The sequence below is a fragment of the Schistocerca gregaria genome, chromosome 4 (genome assembly GCF_023897955.1).
Source record: "Schistocerca gregaria isolate iqSchGreg1 chromosome 4, iqSchGreg1.2, whole genome shotgun sequence".
NCBI lineage: Eukaryota > Metazoa > Arthropoda > Insecta > Orthoptera > Acrididae > Schistocerca > Schistocerca gregaria.
The window spans coordinates 165,239,882-165,265,479 of NC_064923.1; the positions used below are offsets into that span (position 1 = coordinate 165,239,882).

Sequence of the window (25,598 nt, forward strand, 5' to 3'; positions counted from 1 at the left end):
ATCTCCACCACTCGAAATAACTCCAGAAGACGGCCTATCCCACTCACCATTCATTGCAGTTGGCTCCACGCACGTGCACCAAGGGTATGAAGGTTCTTTGATGTCCGTACATCGGGCATACTATAATCTGGGTGTACCCCAGAAAAAAATACAGCCATTCCCAACGACGCAGCGGAAGGGTAACTGCGTCCGTATGAAACATTTTGACACAGGAAATGGAGCCACCTTATGCATAAAATCGTGGAGTACAGTGTGGACAATAACTGCAGTATATTACCTATCAAAAGAAATGACAGTTTTTAGGAGAAACATGCTTCCTCAGATATGGAAATGTCGTTCGAAAACAATCCTATTGTAGTTGAACGGTTTAATGGTGTGACAACAGAGCACGTCATCCATAAATATGCATTATGACGTTGCTAGGACAGACGTACGCAGCTGCGCGACATATTATCATTGTCGATCACTGAAGGATTGAACAATATCTTTAATTTTCTTCCAACCCGCATATTTTATAGACGTAGCTGCCATTCATTACGAGCGTATTTTATAAAGTTCATTTAGTGCTGATAGAACACACAAACATGCAAGCTCTGTTATCCAACGTTAGTCCATGCGACAGCCTTTGTCAGAGTAGATTAAATCAATCGGCGCTACAAGATTGTACAACGGAATGAAATTTAAAGAGTCTTTTACCCTTTTTCCTTTTTTCTGCTAGATATAACGAAAACTGTGGATTTGCAGTAAGACGTACATAATTATTTTGACCGTATAGCCTAAAGTTAAAGCAGTGAATAACTCTGTCGAACTGCTTGCTTTGAGAACTGTGCAATGTGGTTCAGCGTATAGAGAAGCGGTTCTGATGATAGCCTTATTGGATAGAATCACAAAACTTTATTTATAATTAAAGAATACTATTTCATCCATTGGTACTGGAGGGAATGAGCGAGCCGTAGTCGCAGTCGCAAAACGTTTGGTGGATGGTGAACTTATATTCCACAAACCCTTTATTGTTGACAATTTACTTTATAATATTTCTGGTTCGGTTAACAGGTAACATATAGCATATGATGCTGCGGTAATATTCGGCTCCAAATTTTATCGAGGTTCTTGAATTATTGTAGAAAAAATTATCATTCCTTTTGCAAGGAAGTATAATATATTCATTAATACACAAAGAAAATTTCGAAGGAGAAACCTACACACTCGAAAAACGTATATTCTCCTATAGCAAAGTAAGAAGCCCGCGTCAAACAACATAAATTTAAATGTTTGGGACTGGTAACTGCTTGATCTGCAGTCCGCTTTCAGTTACATAAACCGTTGTAATAGATCTAGGGTATTTTATTGTGGACCGTAATATCTGTCTTATGACGGAGAGAGTTAAATATATTTCGCATGAATGAAAGAAAATGTATCGAATAACACAATGGAAGATGCATACTGATATAATGACTGTAGAAAGAATTGTCAGACTTGTAACAAACTATAGACGTAAATAAAAGAGAGATACAGGAAGGGAAAGGAATATGTGGCTTTTGTGAGGATGGAACAGGAAACAAGCCTACTCCTTAAAACGTAGAAGAATAGGCAAGACAGAGAAGGCTTCAATCATGGCATGACCGTGGATTGGGCGATTGTTTAAGTGAAATTCATTAAATTGAATTTGAGCTTCCACAACGTCCAGTGAAGAATTCGGCGTTTCCGTCACTGTCGCAAATTCCCAACCTGATTAAGTTAGGTGGACGTTTACGAAAGTCATGAAGATATGTTTTATTGTACATTCCATATTGTATAACTAGGAATATTTTACTGCATTTGAAATTGCTGATTAGATAATAGGCTTTACATAACAGATCAGCGTAAGAATTGTAAGAACACGTCAGAGTTACACACAGACGAATTGTATACAGAAACGCATATATTGTCTGACACACGATGAAAACGGATTCTCCGCATGATGTAGCTATGTACACTTTATGGAACAGTGATATTTTCTGACGAGTGCCTCCATTGAGTTGCCATCCGTTGAGAAGCTTTGCCAATGCAGTGGGGGTCCTGGAAATTTTGGCCTATTGCAGTTACAAACTTTGTTCTTCCTAGGCAGCAGTTCTATGCCTCTGGGTGTGGTGACTATTTAAAATCTATTGCGTCGATAATGAAGAGTTGATTGCGGGTCAGAGTTCCTTGCGGACTCTCACGTAGAAGCTCATTGTAGGTTTGTTGCATCTCAGTTCGGGTGCCATCCCTACTGTCCAGGAGTGGTGGGGTGGCTGCAGGTACTGTGCGCATGCGCAACTAGACGCAGCTCTCTTGCTGGCCGACCATCAGGGGCGTCCTGACGGTCACCACCTCGCGCGACTCTTGTGGCTGCTGCTGCTGCTGCTGCTGCTGCTGCAGCACCTCCAGCTGCTGCGGCGACGCCGCCCTCATCGCGCATGCGCCTCCCGCCTCTGACGTCACGGAAGTCGCAGCCGGTGGAGGCGCGTGCGCGATCTGTGCGTACACGACGGGCTCGTGGCGGTAGTAGCGGCGCATCGGCGGGCCCGCCTGAAGCGGCGGAAGGCGCAGCTCGGCGTACGTCACTTCCGGCCGGACGCCCGCCTGCTGCAGGCGTGTCGCCGGCGGCCTCCGCAGCGTCGCCTGTCCAAACACGGCGTCCACATAGAACAGTAATCGTCACATACAGGGGAAGCTTGGACACGTTTTAATACGAGAGTTATTTTTTTAAATTTAGAATAATGAGTTAGTGAAAACGTTGTTCTTTTCATGTATTTGTCTTTAACGATTATAAAAATGACTTTTTTTAATAATATGAATATTTATACAAAGTGTTAAAAAAAGGTAAGCCCAAACTTTCAGGAAACATTCCTCACACACAGATGAAGAAAAGATGTTACGTGGACATGTGTCCGGAAACGCTTAATTTCCACGTTAGAGCTCATTTTAGATTCGTCAGTATGTACTGTACTTCCTCGATTCACCGCCAGTTGGCCCAATTGAAGGAAGGTAATGTTGACTCCGGTGCTTGTGTTGACATGCGACTCATTGCTCTACAGTACTATCATCAAGCACATGCGTACGTAGCATCAACAGGTTAGTGTTTTTCACGAACGTGGTTTTGCCGTCAGTGCAATGTTTACAAATGCGTTGTTGGCAGATGTCCATTTGATGTATGGATTAGCACGGGGCAATTGTCGTGGCGCGGTACGTTTGTATCGAGACAGATTTCCAGAACGAAGGTGTCCCGACAGAAACACGTTCAAAGCAATTGATCGGCGTCTTAGGAAGCACGGAACATTCCAGCCTATGACTCGCGACTGGGGAAGACCTAGAATGACGAGGACACCTGCAATGGACGAGGCAATTCTTCGTGCAGTTGACGATAACCCTAATGTCAGCGTCAGAGATGTTGCGGCTGTTCAAGGTACCGCTGACCACGTCACTATATGGAGAGTGCTACGGGAGAACCAGTTGTTTCCGTACCATGTACAGCGTTTACAGGCACTATCAGCAGCTCATTGGCCTCCACGGGTGCACTCCTGAAAATGGTTCATCCAATAGTGTGTCAATCCTGATATCAGTGCAAATGTTCTCTTTACGCATGAGGCTTCATTCCAACGTGATGAAATTGTAAATTTTCACAATCAACATGTGTGGGCTGACGAGAATCCGTACGCAATTGTGCAATTACGTCATCAACACAGATTTTCTGTGAACGTTTGGGCAGACATTCTTGGTGATGTCTTGATTGGGCCCCATGTACTTCCACCTACGCTCAATGGAGCACGTTATCATGATTTCATACGGGATACTCCACCTGTGCTGTAAGAACATGTACCTTTACAAGTACGACACAACATGTGGTTCATGCTCATTTCAGTCGAAGTGTTCGTACGCTTCTCAACAACAGATTCGGTGACCGATGGATTGGTCGAGGAGGACCAATTCCATGGCCTCCACGCTCTCCTGACCTCAACCCTTTTGACTTTCATTTATCGGGGTATTTAAACGCTCTAGTCAACGCAACCCTGGTACTAAATGTAGAGACTCTTCGTGCTATTATTGTGGACGGCTGTGATACAATACTCAATTCTCCAGGGCTGCATCACCGCATCAGGGATTCCATGCGACGGAGGGTGGGTGCATGTATCCTCGCTAACGGAGGACAATTTGAACATTTCCTGTAACAAAGTGGTTGAAGTCACGCTGGTACGTTCTGTTGCTCTGTGTTTCCATTCCATGATTAAAGTGATTGGAAGATGAGTGATAAAATGAGCTCTAACATGGAAAGTAAGCGTTTCCGGACACATGTCCACATAACATATTTTCTTTCTTTGTGTGAGGAATGTTTCCTGAAAGTTTCGCCGTACCTTTATGTAACACCCTGTATATGTGTTTAGAGAGAGAGAGATAGGGAGAGAGAGAGAGAGAGAGATAGATAGATAGAGAGAGGGGGGGGGGAGACATTGATTATTGACTTAAATTTTTATTTTAAGTCGTAACTGATAACTGAATTTTGGTTGCTGCCTCCTTGAATGATCAGCTTCTGCCCCAGTTGGTAACGTATTGTAATTTGGAGGACGTCATTGTTCTTGAAGGTTTAAAACACGACTCTGTTAGTTACTTGGCCGTATTGCGGATAGCTTTGAGCCCAACATGTCGTAGCTTTTCATACCTAATGGACCACTGTTGTAAGTATATAAGATCAAACAGCAATCTGCTTTTCGTGAGAAAAGGAGATTGCTTGGCACATAAACTTGCTTCAAACTAAACGTCCTGCTACATCAAAAATGGTCAGTGGAGTTCAGATACATACTATTGTACAAGAAAGTAATCCAGTTACTGTAATTAAGAAAATATGAGAGGTTTTTACTTATTGAATGAAAACTATAGGGAATGCATTTCTTCACCTGTACTGTAGTGAACTTTGTACACTTGCAATTTTGTCGATTGACAGACGTCAATGACAGTGAAGTTCACCTCCTTTTCCAAAAACAAGATATCTATTCGTCACTTCCAGAAATTTGTATACATAAACGTTTGGCAACTCTTCCGCATACATTACTCGGTTTTATCACTAAAATATCAGTTTTCGTTAAATGTAACAATACGTTCTGAGCTACGGCCTTGCAACACGTCCTTTTTCCACAAGATACAGATTAACAGTTCTCCTTTTTTTTAAAAAGAAAATAATTTTTTTTATTCCATACCCATACTCAAAGATTCACAACTACGGGGATTCCGCTCTAAAGAGTTTGTTGCTGTCCAGCTGTGCTTCATTCTCTTCAAGTACTTTCTGAATAAAATTTACATTTACGGCATTTACACACTTTACTGAGCTTCCCATAATAAAATTAGACACAAATTACTTAAATAAAACGGCACTGAAGCTCACATAACATTACAGGATCTTTAACTGTTATTAAAAGCAAACAGACACCGTGAGGCTCTGAAATTCGTGTATTTCATTACAATGTTACGTATGAATGTAAACTGTTACAACGTTCCCCAGAGTTGGGCAAAATGTAGCACATCCTGGGGTACACTGTAATAAGCAAGAGAAACGACATATGTACTGGCATCACTTGCGCAGAGTAGCGCTCTGAAAAGTAGCTCGCCTCCCCTTTGAAAGCAAATGCAATAATTCCACTTCTGAAATAGCCTAAATAGCTGCAACCATGTACAGTTTTACACAACAGGCGATTGTTACCATACATCTGTCAACACTTCAGTTTGTTTTATCAGTGAAGTTAGACGTTCCTCTTTCCAGTCTCGGTCTGCAAAATGACTTTCTCGATAGAAGGAAAAATGGAATAGTGGAACCACGTGTGAAAACAGGTTAGATTAAGGAAATTCGACGGTTTTCGGGCTCAAGTACCCTGATAGAGAGCTGCCAATAACGAGAGCACTACAGAATCTGTAAAAGAACTGGCACGCTATGGATCTGTGCAAAACGTAAAACGAGAAAGCATTCCTTCAGTTCGCACACCGGAAGTTATTGTAGGCATTCTCCAAAGAATTATTGAGAGCCGAAAGAAACCTACATGTATTTAGGTCAAACTGGAGTTAGATACTGAAAAGCTTTAATTTTAAGCCATATTGTGTGCCGATTGCGCAGCAATTTACGGATGAACGTGTGGTTTAGTACACGCAGCTTTTGAATAAAAATCAAGGAAGGTTTGTTAGACCCTTACCTTTACATCATGATTAACGAAGCACGGTTTCATCTTTCCGAACGTGAAAATTCACAAAACACGAAGTACTGTCCAACGGAGAATCCTAACACTGTGCGTCACCAACCAGTCCATGATGAAAAAATCCGTTTTTGGTACGGTGTAATAGAAACGCGCATCGTTGGACCGGCATTTTTTGATACTACCCTACACGGTTTCATATATGGATATTTTCGATTATTTTGCGCTCAACGGACTGAATATGTAAAACAATACTGCTTCTTCCTGCAAAACGGGGCAAGATGCCACGTGTTTAAGCAATCCAGGGACGAGTCCCTTATTCCTCGGTGAGGATCGAAACGTCAGCATACATACACTCCTGTAAATGGAAAAAAGAACACATTGACACCGGTGTGTCAGACCCACCATACTTGCTCCGGACACTGCGAGAGGGCTGTACAAGCAATGATCACACGCACGGCACAGCGGACACACCAGGAACCGCGGTGTTGGCCGTCGAATGGCGCTAGCTGCACAGCATTTGTGCACCGCCGCCGTCAGTGTCAGCCAGTTTGCCGTGGCATACGGAGCTCCATCGCAGCTTTAGCACAGGAAATTAGGGAGACTGTTGCTCCTGGGGTATCGGCGAGGACCATTCGCAACCGTCTCCATGAAGCTGGGATACGGTCCCGCACACCGTTAGGCCGTCCTCCCCTCACGCCCCAACATCGTGCAGCCCGCCTCCAGTGGTGTCGCGACAGGCGTGAATGGAGGGACGAATGGAGACGTGTCGTCTTCAGCGATGAGAGTCGCTTCTGCCTTGGTGCCAATGATGGTCGTATGCGTGTTTGGCGCCGTGCAGGTGAGCGCCACAATCAGGACTGCATACGACCGAGGCACACAGGGCCAACACCCAGCATCATGGTGTGGGGAGCGATCTCCTACACTGGCCGTACACCTCTGGTGATCATCGAGGGGACACTGAATAGTGCACGGTACATCCAAACCGTCATCGAACCCATCGTTCTACCATTCCTAGACCGGCAAGGGAACTTGCTGTTCCAACAGGACAATGACGTCCGCATGTATCCCGTGCCACCCAACGTGCTCTAGAAGGTGTAAGTCAACTACCCTGGCCAGCAAGATCTCCGGATCTGTCCCCCATTGAGCATGTTTGGGACTGGATGAAGCGTCGTCTCACGCGGTCTGCACGTCCAGCACGAACGCTGGTCCAACTGAGGCGCCAGGTGGAAATGGCATGTCAAGCCGTTCCACAGGACTACATCCAGCATCTCTACGATCGTCTCCATGGGAGAATAGCAGCCTGCATTGCTGCGAAAGGTGGATTACACTGTACTAGTGCCGACATTGTGCATGCTCTGTTGCCTGTGTCTATGTGCCTGTGGTTCTGTCAGTGTGATCATGTGATGTACCTGACCCCAGGAATGTGTCAATAAAGTTTCCCCTTCCTGGGACAATGAATTCACAGTGTTCTTATTTCAATTTCCAGGAGTGTATATGCCCCCACTTAACGCCGGATCTAACAGCATGTGATTATTTTGCATTGGGATAACTTTAAGAGTAAGGTCAGTAAAAATACCCACACACAATATAGGAACTGAAAGACATCGAAATCCGAACTTTATGCAGGGTTTATCTGAATATGCTTGGACGTGCATATCTGCATAGAACGAACTGACACCGGGTGAATTTCAATATGCTTGGACGTGCACAGCTGTGTATTGACGTTGTGGTGGTCAATGTCAACATCTTCTGTTAATGAATTTTCAACTGTATTTTTCATTGTAAATAAATGGTAAACCCATTTGAGCTCTACGTTTCTGTAATTTCACTGCATTTCCTTTTCAATTATACGGGCTACTTTTATCTGCGCCAGCCTTTATTTTAGAACTCTTTCAGAATACATGCAAGAGCTGAATGCTAGACAATATGAATGCTAGAAAATATTTTCTGTTTTTTCATAATGCGGCATTCATCGAACATTAAAATGTTATAGTGGCGTAACATTTAGGTTATTGCTGCTACATTTTTCTTCCCAAGCAAAAATATTTTGATAAAACTTCTGCTAATATAGCTGACAATGTCACACTTATTAAAATATTCCAGACTATTGTTCTTCGCTCAGATGAAATTTTTGTTCGAAACGAGCAACAAGAAATTTGTCCGACCATGGGATAATAGCCCGTATTATTTTAATAAAAACACTTGCTAATCTTTTTTTCTGATACACGTGCTGCAGCTGCAGCAAAGAACAAAGTAAGAGCATACGGACATACGGACTATCAGACCAATTGTGTGATTGGATTGAGGAGTTCCTAGATAACACAACGCAGCATGTCATTCTCAATGGAGAGAAGTCTTCCGAGGTAAGAGTGATTTCAGGTGTGCCGCAGGGGAGTGTCATAGGACCGTTGCTATTCACAATATACATAAATGACCTGGTGGATGACATCGGAAGATCACTGAGGCTTTTTGCAGATGATGCTGTGGTGTATCGAGAGGTTGCAACAATGAAAAATTGTACTGAAATGTAGGAGGATCTGCAGCGAATTGACGCAAGGTGCAGGGAATGGCAATTGAATCTTAATGTAGACAAGGGTAGTGTGCTGCGAATACATAGAAGGATAGATCCCTTATCATTTAACTACAAAATAGCAGGTCAACAACTAGAAGCAGGTAATTCCATAAATTATCTGGGAGTACGCATTAGGAGTGATTTAAAATGGAATGATCATATAAAGTTGATCGTCGGTAAAGCAGATACCAGACTGAGATTCATTGGAAGAATCCTAAGGAAATGCAATCTGGAAACAAAGGAAGTAGGTTACAGTACGCTTGTTCGCCCACTGCTTGAATACTGCTCAACAGTGTGGGATCCGTACCAGATAGGGTTGATAGAAGAGATAGAGAAGATCCAACGGAGAGCAGAGCGCTTCGTTACAGGATCATTTAGTAATCGCGAAAGCGTTACGGAGATGATAGATAAACTCCAGTGGAAGACTCTGCATGAGAGACGCTCAGCAGCTCGGTTCGGGCTTTTGTTAAAGTTTCGAGAACATACCTTCACCGAAGAGTCAAGGAGTATTTTGCTCCCTCCTGCGTATATCTCGCGAAGAGACCATGAGGATAAAATCAGTGAGATTAGAGCCCACACAGAAGCATGCCGACAATCCTTTTTTTTTCCACGAACAATACGAGCGTGGAATAGAAGGGAGAACCGATAGATGTACTCAGGGTACCCTCAGCCACACACCATCAGGTGGCTAGCGGAGTATGGATGTAGATGTAGATGTAGATACTGTATGTGGATAAACAAAGTATTAATATTTTGCCCATGAAATGGAGAAATGTCACTTCATAGTCTCCATCATAATCTTAATTCTAGATCAATGACCGCTACGGTCGCAGCTTCGAATCATACCTCAGGCATGGGTGTGTATGTTGTCCTTAGATTAGATAGGTTTAAGTAGTTCTAAGTTCTAGGGGACAGATGGCCTCAGATATTAAGTCCCATACTGCACAGAGCCATTTGAACCATTTGACGTAGCCAAAATAGTGATCTGTATCCTCCCAGGGAACCTATTACAACATAATCAACTCGAACATCTGGTCAAATTTTTTCTTCGTTTTCCTCATGTTGACCTTTAATTATGTCCATTGTCTGAGTAATTATAACGGATCACACATTTTCTCTTTCATTGTTAAAAGCAAGTCGTATTAGATGGAGAAAGGTATTTCACTTGTTACTTTTTTTCTGTACCGCCCATTGTCTTCAAACATTTTCGAACAATTTTTAACTGTGTTATCTCTCCCTTATTACTCTCTTTCTAGTTTTTTGTTGCACGCCCTTTTCATCAGCTATCGGAAAACCTCGATCAGTATCACGACTAACCCAATTTGGGCATGATGCATTTTCTTCAGTTGCTATGATAGATAATGTAGGTCTTCTGGTGACCGACGTTGGCCCTCATCACTGTCAGTGCTCATAGAGCGGAGGTTCCTCCGGTCACTTCAGTGTAACAGTGTTACGCCATGCCTCTCACTGAACTGTTAATTTTTCCCTGTAGGGCAGCTGTATGTAATTCTGTAAGATTCGGAACAAGTGCGAAATATTACGAATTTTTCACAATACAGAGTGGTACATTAGTATGCCAATATGGCCGTAATACTGAGAATTAATTTTTCACGAGTACAAAAAAACAGAGAGAATTTTACACTACCATAAAAATTTACTTCTTATGCGTCAAACACACTTTTTTCACTATACACAGAAGGTGAATTTTAATCGCTTCCTACGCATACTGGCGAAAAGTGGTAACAAATCGCAGTTGGAAAGGTTGAACACAATGCTACCGAAATGATAATCGAAATATTACATTGTGTCCCGTGGTACACTGTACCTGAACTTCCCCCATTGTTTTTATTTAGGCATTCATTGTAGCAGGCAACATAAGTACATTGAGATTCAGCCTGGCATATAAAATAATCTCTTCGCAGATAAAAGACACTGGCTGACAAAATGGGTAAAACGCCTAGGCGACATAGTAGGCTGTGAATGAACATTTTTTCACATACATACGATTGGCAAATACACACAACAAAAAAACTTTTTCATCATCACGGTTTCCAGAACTTCTGAAGATAGACGTTCACTGTGGAAATTGTATCACAGACACAGTCTCTTTGACTGTTCATAGATATCACTAAATCGACCCAAAGATGTAAACAATCTTGCATGAGGAGCCCCTATTAGACGGAGGGAGTCTGATAGCCGATCATTTCCAGTCATTCCTCCAGGAAGGAGGTACACGCTCGTTTCGTCTGTAATTCAACCATGCCTAAACGGTCAATACCACGGTTCAATCGCGTCTTCACTGTTAACGTGTGCCAATATGGATCCTCCACAAGAGTCCAGGAGTCTAGGAGTGAACCAAATCGATGTTGTTCGGAGATGGAGCAGATACAGAGAGACAGGACCAGTCGATGACATGCGTCGCTGAGGCCGCCCAGGGCTACTACTGTACTGGATTACAGCTATCTATGGATTGTGGCTCGGAGGAACCCTGACAGCACAGCCACTATGTTGAATAATGCTTTTCGTGCTGACACAGGACGCCGTGTTACGACTCAAGCTGTGCGCAATAGGCTGCATACCGCGCATCTTCACTACCAACATCTTGGCAATGTTCATCTTTGGAACCATGACACCATGCAGCGCGGTACACATGGGCCCATCAACATGCAGAATGGACCGCTCAGAATTGGCATCACGTTCCCTTCACCGATGAGTGTTGCATATGCCTTCAACCAGACAATCGTCGGAGACGTGTTTGGAGACTACCCAGTCAGGCGGAACGCCTTAGACACACTGTCCAGCGAGTGCAGCAAGGTGGAGGCTTCCTGGTGTTTTGGGGTGCCATTATATGGGGCAGACATACGTTCGCTGGTGATCATGAAAGGCAACGTAACGGCTGTACGATACGTGAATCCCATCTTTCGACTAATACGGCAGTCATATTGGCGAAGAATTCGTCTTCATGGACGACAATTTGAGCTCCCGCCCCCCCCCCCCCCCCCCCCGGGAGAACATCTTGTGAACGACATCGCTCGACTAGAGTGGCCAGTATGTTCTCCATGCATAAACCATATCGAACACCCCTGGGATAGGTTGAAAACGGCAGTTTATTAACGACGTTACCCACCAACCACTCTGAGAGACGTACGCCGAATCGCCGTTGAGAAGTGCAACTATCTGGACGAACAGTGCCTTGATGAACTTGTGGATAGTATTCCACGACGAATGCAGGTATGCATCAATGGAAGAGGACGTTTTACTGGTTATTAGAAGTACCAGTGTGTACCACAATCTGACCTCGACCTGTGAAATTTCGCTGTATGGTACTACAACATGCAATGTGTGGTTTTCATGAGCAATAAAAAGGGCGGAAATTATGTTTATGTTGACCCCTATTCTAATTTTCTACATTTTCCGGAACTCTCGGAACCGAGGTGATGCCAAACCTTTTTTTGATGTGTGTATGTAAATGATTAAATTGTGATTTCGTATGATAGGTAACACGGTCCGTACAGTGCGTTAGTATTGTTCATCTTTTGCGTTGTTAGCAGGCCTGGTAAAGCACACAAGGTGTCATACAAAAACCATCAGTATGTGTATATTTGTGACATCAATGATCATTCGAAGCAAAATAGTCTAGCATACATGGGCTCTAAAATGGATAGCTTCAGCGCTATAAGCACTTTCTTCTCTTCGATACCGTGAAACAAATCTCTTCTACTGCGAGCTCTTTGCTTTCCCCATTTTCAAGAGTGATAGTATGTTACAGAAAAGACTAAATGTCCAATGTACATTGGCTATAGAGTGCATACCTAAAAAGTTATGAGCATTTGTTCATCTTGGCTGCAGTGAAACACATCCTTCCACTGAGGAAGTGCTCGTATCTTTTAAGGTATGCATTTTACAGCTCATTCTTACCCAACAATTTTTTATTGTTTTGTTTCATACTATCTTTTCCGGAAATGTTGAAAGCAAAGCACTTGCATCAGAGGAGATTTCTTTCACACTGTCTAATAGTCCTTCCCGTCACATTCCAGAATACTGACACTCTGTATAATCGATTTGAACAGCGTCAGTCGGGTGATCACTGCAAAGGACAAGGAGACACCACGTATGCTTATGGGACGGCAGTGGCATCACCTGCAAAGTATCTTTATTTGGCCAAATGCAGGATCGTGACACGATGGTGGAGTGCATGGGAATATTGTGGCAGGCATATTCGTCGTTCCGGTTGATCACGTCCGAACATCACAGTGGAGGATCGGGTTTATGAACCAAGCATATTGAAAACTCCGACTACTAGTAATGGACTAGAATGAGATTTTCACTTTACAGCGGAGTGTGTTCTGATATGAAACTTCCAGGCAGATTAAAACTGTGTGCCAGACCGAGACTCGAACTCGGGACCTTTGCCTTTCACGGGCAAGTGTTCTACCATCTGAGCTACCGATGCACGACTCACGACCGGTGCTCACAGCTTTACTTCTGTCAGTACCTCGTCTCCTACCTTCCAAACTTTACAGACGCTCTCCTGCGAACCTTGCAGAACTAGCACTCCTGAAAGAATGGATATTGCGGAGACATGGCTTAGCCGCAGCCTGGGGGATGTTTCCAGATTGAGTTTTTCACTCTGCAGCGGAGTGTGCGCTGATATGAAACTTCCTGGCAGACTAAAACTGTGTGCCAGACCGATCTCATTCTGGAAACATCCCCAAGGCTGTGGCTAAGCCATGTCTCCGCAGTATCCTTTCTTTCAGGAGCGCTAGTCCTGCTTGGTTTGCAGGACAGCTTCTTGGAAAATTGGAGACGAGGTACTGGCGGAAGTAAAGATGTGAGGACGGAGCGCTAGTCGTGCTTGGGTAGCTCTGTTTGTAGAGCGCTAAAGGCAAAGGACCCGAGTTTGTGTCTCGGTTTGGCACATAGTTTTCATCTGCCAGGTAGTTTCAGAAGAAATAGTGTTTAACTTAAAAGGGAGGTCACGTTAATGACACAAAAAGTCCTTAGTCTCCTCTTCAATGTTCATGACTTTGGATCAAATTCTAGCTAGTGCGATGAGTAGTCATAACACTTTGATTATCACCTCGATAAAGTAAACCGACTTTTTTTGTCTCCCATCCTGATACACAGTGAATTATTTGTGGATCATACGTTGCTACAAAAGATCTAATGCGTTGAAATGCGTAGTGAGAATAATTAAAATGACTGATGCAGATATTTGAATATCAATTAATACATAGTTACGGTGGGACTACCGTAGATACTTCATATTTCAAATTCGTAACACATATGTGATAGTTTACTGGCAACTATAACTGGCAACTATATCCGTTCTCACGCCATACACCATAATTGCGGGACCAAGTGAGAAGGAAGCCGTATCATGGTTTATGAACATTGTATAACGAATAAATGATCCTTTCGACCCACAGATAATAGGAATACGTTCCTGTTTTTGTTAAAAGATTCTGACTGAAAGGTGGGGTACTATTTGCCTAATTCTATCTTCCCCAGCACCTTTAAAAATTTTCCCAAATGTTTTGGCAACTCCTATAAAAAGGAATGTAAAGGTCGGTACAATAAAGGTATTTTACTTACGTGAATGTGAAATGACTCAAAACTAATATTACAACTATCAGCGGATTTTACGGTCAAACAGAATAATAATGACAATAAAAATAAAAGTATCATAAAATAAGAAATAAAAAATAAAATATTGCATGTGCTTTAGTGTTCAATATGGGGTTTACAGGGATAACGAAATCACTTTACAGCATATTTCTCCATGCTGCACTAATTTGTAAACTACATTATAACCTTACATCGGATTTTGCGCGTGTATTTTACGTGTACAAGCAGGGTAGTTTTCTACGTTTGCATCTCGGACATGGTTAAAGATATGAAGAACATTTTCAAGTTCCGAGGTCGGGATGCTAGAAATACATCGTAAAAATTACAGCAAGTTTCTCGGCACAGCCATCTTGAAATCCACCGCTAGATTTTGGTTCCCTAAAACAAGTTTATGGGTTGTTTCTCGATAACGGGTAACTATTTTTGAAACCGGGGGGATGGCTGTTTCAGACGAACGACTAGAGGACATGCTGCCAAATTTTAACAATATGCTGTCGTTATTTATTATTTTACGGATAGAAGCAGGTCACTTTTACACCTATATATCTCGGAAACGAACAAAAATAACAACAAAATTCTCAAGTTTCCTCTAAATCGAGACCTTAGGAATGTATAGTACAAATGTGAGCGATTTCCTGTGCACATTCGTCTTGATAACCTTGGGTAGATTTTCGTCCGCTGGTGACGGCAACAATACAGTAAAGAAATAACTTTTGTAGATTTTTCCGAGGAAACGCCAATGAACTCATGGTGCCTCCAAAAGCCCTATCAGCCTCACCGTAGACCATACCAAATGCAAAATGAACCAACCGCACTGCTGCATTTACCTAAGAAGGTATATTCGTTCTTTGACCACGTACTATACGGTAATTATGGTTCAAATGGCTCTGAGCAATATGGGACTTAACATCTATGGTCATCAGTCCCCTAGAACTTAGAACTACTTAAACCTAACTAACCTAAGAACAACACACAACACCCAGCCATCACGAGGCAGATATAATCCCTAACCCCGCCGGGAATCGACCCGGGGACCCGGGCGCGGGAAGCGAGAACGCTACCGCACGACCACGAGATGCGGGCTACGGTAATTACAATAAGACAATCTTTCAGTTCAGGACACTAATGGTCCCTAGTCCCAGGGCTATCCAAAACACTTGACCCTACCTGTTTATCAGCAAAAGAAGCCGAGGAATGAGGATCGAAAAATCCCGTTTAGATGCGCAGCGTTTTGGGACCTATTAAGTATGTATGTTACGTCATGCATGCCGATTTTGGCATATTTTCTCCCAATGTCAGCTCGTAAATTAACATCTACCTCATTTACAGTTGGAAGCTACGTCTTGTCACTAAGATTCTTAATCTTTGAATCCCTGTGCTGTGTCTCCTAAAACCGTGCGTCAGTGTTCGGGGATACATAGCGGTGTCACTGCAGTGCTTGCTGGATGACGCCGCGGTACTGACCGGATGCGGCACGTAGGCGTCGCAGGCGGCGGGGCAGACCTTGAAGACCTCCCAGGCTGGCGCGGGGTGCAGGGGGCGCTCGCCGTCGCGCGGCAGCTCCGGCGCAGGTACCACGGGCGTCCCGCGCGAAGACGACGCCGCGTCCGTCTCCGACCCTGCACACAACACCTGCTGTCAGCTTCCAGTTTCTAGGACATACACCGGTAAACATCGTTAGTACAAACTGTAGCACATTTCTGTGCACTCGGATCTCAGTTCGTGAGTGTGTCACGAAGAAGGAAGTTAGTCCCATATACACTCCTGGAAATTGAAATAAGAACACCGTGAATTCATTGTCCCAGGTAGGGGAAACTTTATTGACACATTCCTTGGGTCAGATACATCACATGATCACACTGACAGAACCACAGGCACATAGACACAGGCAACAGTGCATGCACAATGTCGGCACTAGTACAGTGTATATCCACCTTTCGCCGCAATGCAGGCTGCTGTTCTCCCATGGAGACGATCTTAGAGATGCTGGATGTAGTCCTGTGGAACGGCTTGCCATGCCATTTCCACCTGGCGCCTCAGTTGGACCAGCGTTCGTGCTGGACGTGCAGACCGCGCGAGACGACGCTTCATCCAGTCCCAAACATGCTTAATGGGGGACAGATCCGGAGATCTTGCTGGCCAGGGTAGTTGACTTACACCTTCTAGAGCACGTTGGGTGGCACGGGATACATGCGGACGTGCATTGTCCTGTTGGAACAGCAAGTTCCCTTGCCGGTCTAGGAATGGTAGAACGATGGGTTCGATGACGGTTTGGATGCACCGTGCACTATTCAGTGTCCCCTCGACGATCACCAGAGGTGTACGGCCAGTGTAGGAGATGGCTCCCCACACCATGATGCCGGGTGTTGGCCCTGTGTGCCTCGGTCGTATGCAGTCCTGATTGTGGCGCTCACCTGCACGGCGCCAAACACGCATACGACCATCACTGGCACCAAGGCAGAAGCGACCCTCATCGCTGAAGACGACACCTCTCCATTCGTCCCTCCATTCACGCCTGTCGCGACACCACTGGAGGCGGGCTGCACGATGTTGGGGCGTGAGCGGAAGACGGCCTAACGGTGTGCAGGACCGTAGCCCAGCTTCATGGAGACGGTTGCGAATGGTCCTCGCCGATACCCCAGGAGCAACAGTGTCCCTAATTTGCTTGGAAGTGGCGGTGCGGTCCCCTACGGCACTGCGTAGGATCCTACGGTCTTGGCGTGCATCCGTGCGTCGCTGCGGTCCGGTCCCAGGTCGACGGGCACGTGCACATTCCGCCGACCACTGGCGACAACATCGATGTACTGTGGAGACCTCACGCCCCACTTGTTGAGCAATTCGGCGGTACGTCCACCCGGCCTTCCGCATGCCCACTATACGCCCTCGCTCAAAGTCCGTCAACTGCATATACGGTTCACGTCCGCGCTGTTGCGGCATGCTACCAGTGTTAAAGACTGCGATGGAGCTCCGTATGCCACGGCAAACTGGCTGACACTGACGGCGGCGGTGCACAAATGCTGTGCAGCTAGCACCATTCGACGGCCACCACCGCGGTTCCTAGTGTGTCCGCTGTGCCGTGCGTGTGATCATTGCTTGTACAGCCCTCTCGCAGTGTCCGGAGCAAGTATGGTGGGTCTGACACACCGTTGTCAATGTGTTCTTTGTTCCATTTCCAGGAGTGTATGAACGGCTTATTTCAATAGTGCTTCATGTCCACTTTTGTTTATTCTGAGATACAGAGTCTTTAAGTTAAGTTAGCGCTGAAAAATGTACAGTTTAGATACCAGAAATATTCAAGCATTTGGCTTCTTGCTAGAGATGAAATTTTTTTCTGTTTGTTTCTACCATCAATGTCAGAACCATTATAGATAGAAAAGTGGTGGTAATTGACTTGTACCACCATTTAAATAAGCCCTTCGATAATAGGGCGGTAAGAAACCGTTCTAGAAAACTTGTATGGTGTTGCAGGAGCGGTTGTGCCAAAAAAGTCGATGCATTGCGTCGTTTCCCAGTTACTTAGCATTGAAGTTAGCCAATCAGGTAGTTGCACCCGTACATACGAGCACATGCTGTAGCACTTGTTGAAACTGCCATTATCAGTTAAAATTTGCCTTTTCCGGAAGAGATAAATTTAAGCCAGGTGAGCAAAAGCAACATTTCTTTGGTTTGAGCAAAACAAACGAAGAACGCATTTGGTGACACTGTCTCTGCTGTGCTGCTTTAATTTCCATTCGCGATGCGCTGATGGCTAACTTCAATGCTAAACATTCGGAAATGGAGCAAAGTAGTTAGATTTTCCTTAACAGTTATTTCCCAGCATAGCATATCCTACACCATCCTCACAAGCCTTACAGACTGTTTCTGATCACCCTGTACAGAGCTTCTCTATTTCACCTCTTTTGTAAAAAAACCTCTTTCTGTACAAACCGTTAAAGATCACCTACATTCAATAGAAATACAACACGATGACAATGTCAGCTACCACGTATTTCAATGAGGAAAGCATTTGTAGTTTATTAATACGCAACCCTGTCTCTTCAAAATTGGCTCTGAGCACTATGGGAGGTGGTGGTTGGTGTTTAACGTCCCGTCGACAACGAGGTCATTAGAGACGGAGCTGGGGGTAGGAAAGGATTGGGAAGGAAATCCGCCGTGCCCTTTCAAAGGAACCATCCCGGCATTTGCCTGAAACGATTTAGGGAAATCACGGAAAACCTAAATCAGGATGGCTGGAGACGGGATTGAACCGCCGTCCTCCCGAATGCGAGTCCAGTGTGCTAACCACTGCGCCACCTCGCTCGGTGAGCACTATGGGACTTAACATCTGTGGTCATCAGTCCCCTAGAACTTAGAACTACTTAAACCTAACTAACCTAAGGACATCACACACATCCATGCCCGAGGCAGGGTTCGAACCTGCGACCGTAGCAATCACGCGGCTCCGGACTGAGCGCCTTAACCGCGAGACCACCGCGGCCGGCCACGGTCTCTTCCTTTATGCACCTATCGACACTTATTGATGCTAAATGTACGTAGAGTTTCTTCTTCGGCTGATAGTGAGAGTTTTTGTATTACGGTACGTTATGAAAGTCTGCCCTTACATAAATTCTTATTGGGCAAAGTTCATGTCATGTCAGCTAGAGAATTAATTAGTCTTAACTTCATTGACAGGAAAATGTTCCCTAGAAAATGTATCAGTAGATTCTGAAACAGAAGTTACCTTAATTTATCGATTTTCTATGAGTCGTTGATTTCACACGAGCAGCATTACGGTGTCGCTTTGGTCATTCGGAAATTGGTGTGAACTAATCTCTTGTCTTCAATTACGGAAATTTATAGGACAACCAGACATTTCTCATTGGGGTACTGTCATTGCACGAGGACCCACTACGACTTATCGAACGGCAGAAGAATAAAGACTAAAGCTTCAGTGTCCTCGGGGTATACCCTTTCAACGGAGAGACTTCCACCCGACTCCAGAACGCAGAAAATCGACTCTACAAACTTTTCTGCAGTGTAGTCACGCCGCCTTTCGTACTATCACTTCCAGTGAAGCAAATCTTCACAAGTTGTTCTTAATTCGGCGAACTAATAGTTTCAAATTATCAGTTCCCTTACTCTTGTGCAAAGAATTTATTGAGCTTTAATTAATCACAGACAGAATACTTAATTTGTAATTAATTCAAAGCAGTAATTTGTCAAGTGATTTAAACTTAATTCAAAATCACTACACAGATTGCCTTTGTGGTAGTATAATAGCTGTGAGAATTTAGCTTAGATGAAAACTGTCGGTGAAGAAATACGAAGACTGTTCTCCATAACAAGTTTCGCCCAAGTACGCTTGAGTCGGTAAGGATACACGCAGATCCTTCCATATTTTCGTATATGGTTGGTTGCCTTTTTATGAGTGTAGTTCTACAACAATGCGTGGTTATAAAGATACTGATTTGACGTCCGATATTCTACTTTGGTTTTAAAAATATAGTTTTTTCTACACAGAGAAAACTATGGCACCGAAATTTGTTTGATATAATATGGTAGATAAGATACATAACGAGACGATCTGACGGTCACAGCACGTTCAATAGTGTGGCATGCCACTCCTCTGTGAGGTACGTCGGAGCGGATTGAAACTTGTTGCACACCTTTGCTTGACAGTATGGTGACCGCTCGACAGGAATTTACCTTAAGAGCCTTCGCTGTACCTGTTTTTCGACGGTATGGGACACGTTTGTACCTACAGGGTAGTGTACCAAGGAACACGCAATATTCTTTGGTCGGTACTTCAGTCTTGTGATTGATTTTAGAATCAATGAAGTAATGCACTCTACAGGCTTCCATATTTACGACTGTTTTTATTATTAGATATGTCCTTTGAGTAGCAATCGTAAATATTTCGCGTTTCGAACAGTATTTAAGTGCTCTTTAGTATATCAAAAGTGCTTCGAATATTTTGTTACTTCTTCAGGTATTTAATATTATGGTGAGTGAAATACTACATATTTTTAGCACTACTTATATAAGACATAGGCAGTTAATCCACACTTCGTGTGTTATGCACCATACTGTACTTCGCAGTGAAAGAAGGTCCTTTACCGTGGGACATGTGATACCTGCAGATGAAATAAGTTGCTTTAATACCTTTACAATTTTACCTACCTTAAAAATAGAAATTTGTTGTTTTCCAATAGTTTCTATTACAAAGTGCGTTTGACTAGTAACTGATTTTTGATGATACTTGCGCTTAATTTGATTTCAGTTATTGATAATCAATTTTAATAGATTAATAACGTTGTAGATAGATGATGAAGTACAATTTGGCAAGAATGTCTCGTCTGTAACACTTTTAAATATCAAGTGAGTATTTGTTCCTACACACATGCTCATGTGGTACCGCGGAGCACGTTTTCACTGTTCGAATGACCTTAATTTCTCGCAGTAATTTTTGTGACTTCAGAAAAAGACTGCAGGACATAAAAAGTGAGTGGTATCGTTTCAAAATGAAGTAAGAAAATATAACAAACGTTTATAGGGTAACGGTCTGAAAAGCGTACCAAGTATAACATCTCTCCTACTCTGACTCCTAGTGTGAAAAATGCACCATCAACAGTAGGTAGTTAGACCTCACTTTGCACCACACAGCTCAAATACCAGCAGCAATAAACCCTATTTCCTCGATCTGCCTCAGCTTGGGATCAGACCTGGATTTATTGAGGGTAACACTGATGTATGTATGTATTAAACTGGGGACATAGAAACATCGGAGAGGCTTCGTCCCGCCGTAGCCCTCCGTGGTTCACAACTCCACGACAAGCCAGAGCGGTCCACCCAACTCACCGCCGCCCCACCCCTAACCCGGGTTTATTTAACGGTTCGGCCCCCAGTGGACCACACCGGAACGTCTCATAACAGAATAGTGTAACCCCAAATGTTTGCGTGGTAGAGTAATTATGGTGTACGTGTACGCGGGAACGGGTTTGTGGAGCAATAGCCGACACGAGTAGCTGAGGCGAAATGATGGGAATCAGCAAGCATTCGCCGAGGTAGATGTAAAACCGCCTTAAGAACCATACACAGGCTGGCCGGCACACCGGTCGTTGACACTAATCCGCCGGCGGATTCGTGCCGGGGACCGGCACGCCTTCCCGTTCGGGAAGCAGGGCGGTAGACCGCGCAGATAGCCGTGTGGCACAAAACATTACGTGCACATCTATTATAAACTTTCTGCAAGCTCTCCATGAAAGATGAAAAAGGTTATGGACAAGGTAAACAGTCCATTCCTCTCATGTGGAGTGAATCGATGCAACATCTTCCTTTGGCCCCTGCTTTTATCATCATTGCCCCTCACACTGCGATTAATATGCTTTTTCTGGAAATTTTGCCACTCGACTTCGCAAACGCTTTCGACCGCATAAGCCACCCCAATTTAGTACTCGTGATGAGTAAAATGGGATTCAGCCCAACATTATTCAGAACTTCGTAACAGGAGTCATGTTAGTTGTGATGACCAATGGTTGGGAAAGAAGAGCTGTTCCAGTACGTCGGTGTGTTCGGCAGGGTTGCCCATTATCGACAATTTTGTACATCATGGCTGTAGATCCATTGCTCAGGGTTATGGGCTACATGGATAGACGTGTAGATACACAACTCTGCCTCCACACAAACAGTCTATGCAAATGACATTGGTGTTATTCGTGAAGCACAATTTCGATACTGATTTGATTTGTAACAAATTGCAACTGTATGAACACAACTCTGACGCAATCATCGAGAAAATTAAAACTGTGTTGATTCTACAAGGACATCGTCGACCGACAATACTATCGTGTGGGACGAGAGAGTAAGATCCTAGGTTTTCACCTCACTGTGTGACCTCGAAAAATTCTGGCACGAAACTGGAGGAAGCTCATCGTTACCATTAAGGGTCTGGGCAGATGCCATGCCTCTCGGCCACTTGATATTCAGCAAAAAGTCACCCTAACAAACACCTTCATCCTCTCTAAGGCCTCGTATGTTGCAAAATTGATAAATATGCCGAAACCTATGGTTAGATCAACCTCACAATTTATATGGTTGATGAGGAAGCATGGATTGAGTACGAGCAACGACCGTCGTTTTGCAGAAGGCTCACGGTGGTCTCAAAATTGTCGATTTTAAACGTAGGTCCGGGGCGCTACTGGTTCACTTCATAGCCACCATGCACACCAACAACCCGGATGTACCAAAGCCGCATTACTGGGAATTTACCGCCCCAGTCCGAGCAAGCCCTTGTAACGGTAGCTTGATTCCCGTGTCAGCTGTCCTTTCTTTAAGTAGTAATACCTCAACAGAAATGGCGTCCTTCAAACGGCTATAGATACACACAGGACCGATCGAAGACTATATGACGACTTGCTACGTCGACTGTAAGTACACAAGTTGCTAGCCCGAATTGGAAACAGGAATGAGGGAACATCAGTAATCAAGCCCTGACAACAGACACGTCTGTACCTTGTTATAAATTGGTAAATAATACTTTCCCAACTAATCAACATCCTGCGGACATAAACCTACTCACTTCAGAAAACAGCTGAAAATATAACATCTTTGATATCTGGGAACAACGTTGCCAGTGTGGTAATGTCTCAGTAGTGTGAGAACTGTATTCTAGAATGGTTGCGTTCATCGACAGATCCACAAATGCACACATGGCTGTCGAAAGTGTCATTGCGCCAGATTTCAGATTCTTCCCAAAATCGAAGCAAACTCCTAGGCCACAGAGTTTATTCCGTTATATATGAGCAAATGAATGGTCTCGTTACATGTCTCTGGTACTTACGGCCACAGTATTTCAAGAGCCGAAAAATAAGAGAGCTATAGTACAATCAGCTTGACAGCTGATGCGTCCAAGGTGCTGATAAGAGTAATATATAGAAGAATGGAAAAGAAAATTGAGGCTGTGTTAGACGTTGATCAGTTTGGCTTTAATAAAGGTAAAGACATTAGAGAGACAATTCTAACTTTGCGGTTAATAATAGAAACGAGACAGGAGAAAAGTAAAGACACGATCATAGGAGCTGTCGACCTGGAGAAAGTGTTCGACAATGTGAAATGGTGTAAAATGTTTTAAATTCTGAGAAAAATAGGGGTAAGCCATAGTTAAAGACGGGTAATATTTAATATGTACAGGAATCAAGAGGGGGTAATAAGAGCGGAATACCAAGTACGAAGTGCTTCCATTAAAAAGAGTGTAAGACAGGGATTTAGTCTTTGGTCACTACCGTTGAGTGTATACATCAAAGAAGGATTCACGGAAATAAAAGAAAGATTCATGGGTGGAACTCAAATTCAGGGTGAAAGGATATCAATGATAAGATTCGCTGGTGACATCAGTGTGTTCAGTGAAAATGAAGAACAATTACAGGATCCACTAAATGGAATTGGCTGTGTAACCAGTACTGAACACGGACTGAGTATGAATCGAAGAAAGGCAAAAGTAATGAGAACTAGCAGAAATGAGAAAAGACAGAACTCACAAACTAAACATCAAAATTAGTGATCACGAAGTGGTTCAAGTTAATAAATTATGTAACCTAGGCAACAAAATAACGCATGAAGGACAGAGTAAGGAGAACATAAAAACACCCCAGCAATTGTAAGAGCGGCACTTCAGGCCAAGAAAAGTCTACTAGTATGAAACATAGACTTTAACGTGAGGAAAAAAATTTCGCGGATGTACATTTGGAGCACAGCATTGTATAGCAGTGAAACAATAACTATGGGAAAACCAGAAAAGAAGAGACTCAAAGTATTCGAGATTTATCGCTGTAGAAGTATGTGTAAATTTAGGAGAACTGTTAAAGTAAGGAATGAGGAGGTTCTCCACAGAATTGGTGTGGAAAGGTATACATGGACAAAGCTAACAAGAAGAAGGGACAGGATGGTAGGACATCAGTTAAGAGATCAGGAAACAACTTCCAAGGTACTCGATGGAGCTGTAGAGAATAAAAATTGTTGAAGTTGACAGGGATTCGAAAACATTCAGGAAATAACTGAGGACTTAGGTTGCAAGTGTTTCTTCGAGACGAAGACGTCGGCGCAGGAGAGGTATTTGTGGCGTCTCCCATCAAACCTGTCAGAAGACTGATGACAATAAAAAGTTATGTGAACTGTAATAAATCATGGATACAAAAAGGCACTACCCACTTAACGTAGTAAAAGCTTGCTTACTTCCTTTTTTTCACTATGAAATATGTTAGTTATAAGTGATAAGAGCAAAACTCATGAATCATCATGAGGAGTGTACCATGATTCGATTAATTTATTGTTTAGTATCTTAACTAGTTGAAAGAGGATCACGTCACTTAGGGACAAAAGCACAAATGTTTTTAATGTATAAGAAACTGTCAGCCTCGATTGCGGTAATGAAACTAACCTTTACCTAGGTTTCAGCCCAAATAACTGAGCATTCTTCAGAAGATATACCTGAGTCTATAATTTGTCTAAGAAGGCACGGCCTAGATCATGAGCTCCCGAGGCCCACCGCGCGGCGTCCATGGAGAAGAGGCGCACGCCAGTGCTTGAGTTAAGTCTTGGTGTTGACTTAGTACCTATGTACTGCATTTTTAAAACGTCATTACGACTATTCAGGCTACTTTAGTTTTATTTCTAGACCATGCCCTCTTAGACAAATTATAGACTCAGGTATATCTTCTGAAGAAGGCTCAGTTATTTGAGCTGAAACCTTGGTGAAGGTTGGTTTCATTACGGCAGTCGAGGCTGATAGTTTCTTATATATTAGATTATCACGATTGCTGGCTGTGCTGCAATGTTGAAAGTACAGAATTTTTTTTGTTCAGAGGAAAGGTCACTTGGTGTTTAGAAGAGCAACATTTCAACCTCAAAGAAAATTGATTAGGGAGTCAATTAATACGTATGATATCAGATTATGTACATCGGAAGATTTCTTCATTGGTATTAACGCTTGACATGTTTTCCTTACTGTGGCTATCCGTTATGTCTTAACTTGTTTCCGTGTTCACTTAAAAGAAATGGCAGGTTTTAGACTTTATTAATTTTGCTCCCTCTTTACTATTCTGTTTCAGCATTTGATTTTATGATTCTCCACTGCTCAAAAACAAAAAAAACAAAAAGAGGAAAATGAAAGAAAGAAAGAAAAAATCTCTCGGATACCGGTGTGTTTAAAGTTAAGAAGTTCT

General features: G+C 43.4%; 1 protein-coding gene across 2 annotated transcripts in view; it reads right to left on the bottom strand.

The window, feature by feature from the left end:
• Positions 1-699: 699 nt before the first annotated feature.
• The window catches only part of LOC126266964 (synaptogenesis protein syg-2-like), a 410,598-nt gene continuing 385,699 nt past the window's right edge, over positions 700-25,598 (bottom strand). For both annotated transcript variants that reach the window (XM_049971690.1, XM_049971691.1), the window contains 2 exons: positions 15,865-16,019; positions 700-2,643 (listed from right to left, as the gene is read on the bottom strand). In XM_049971690.1, the coding sequence (XP_049827647.1) occupies positions 2,299-2,643; positions 15,865-16,019 (500 nt within the window). In that variant the 3' untranslated portion in view covers positions 700-2,298. The remainder of the gene's footprint in view (positions 2,644-15,864; positions 16,020-25,598) is intronic.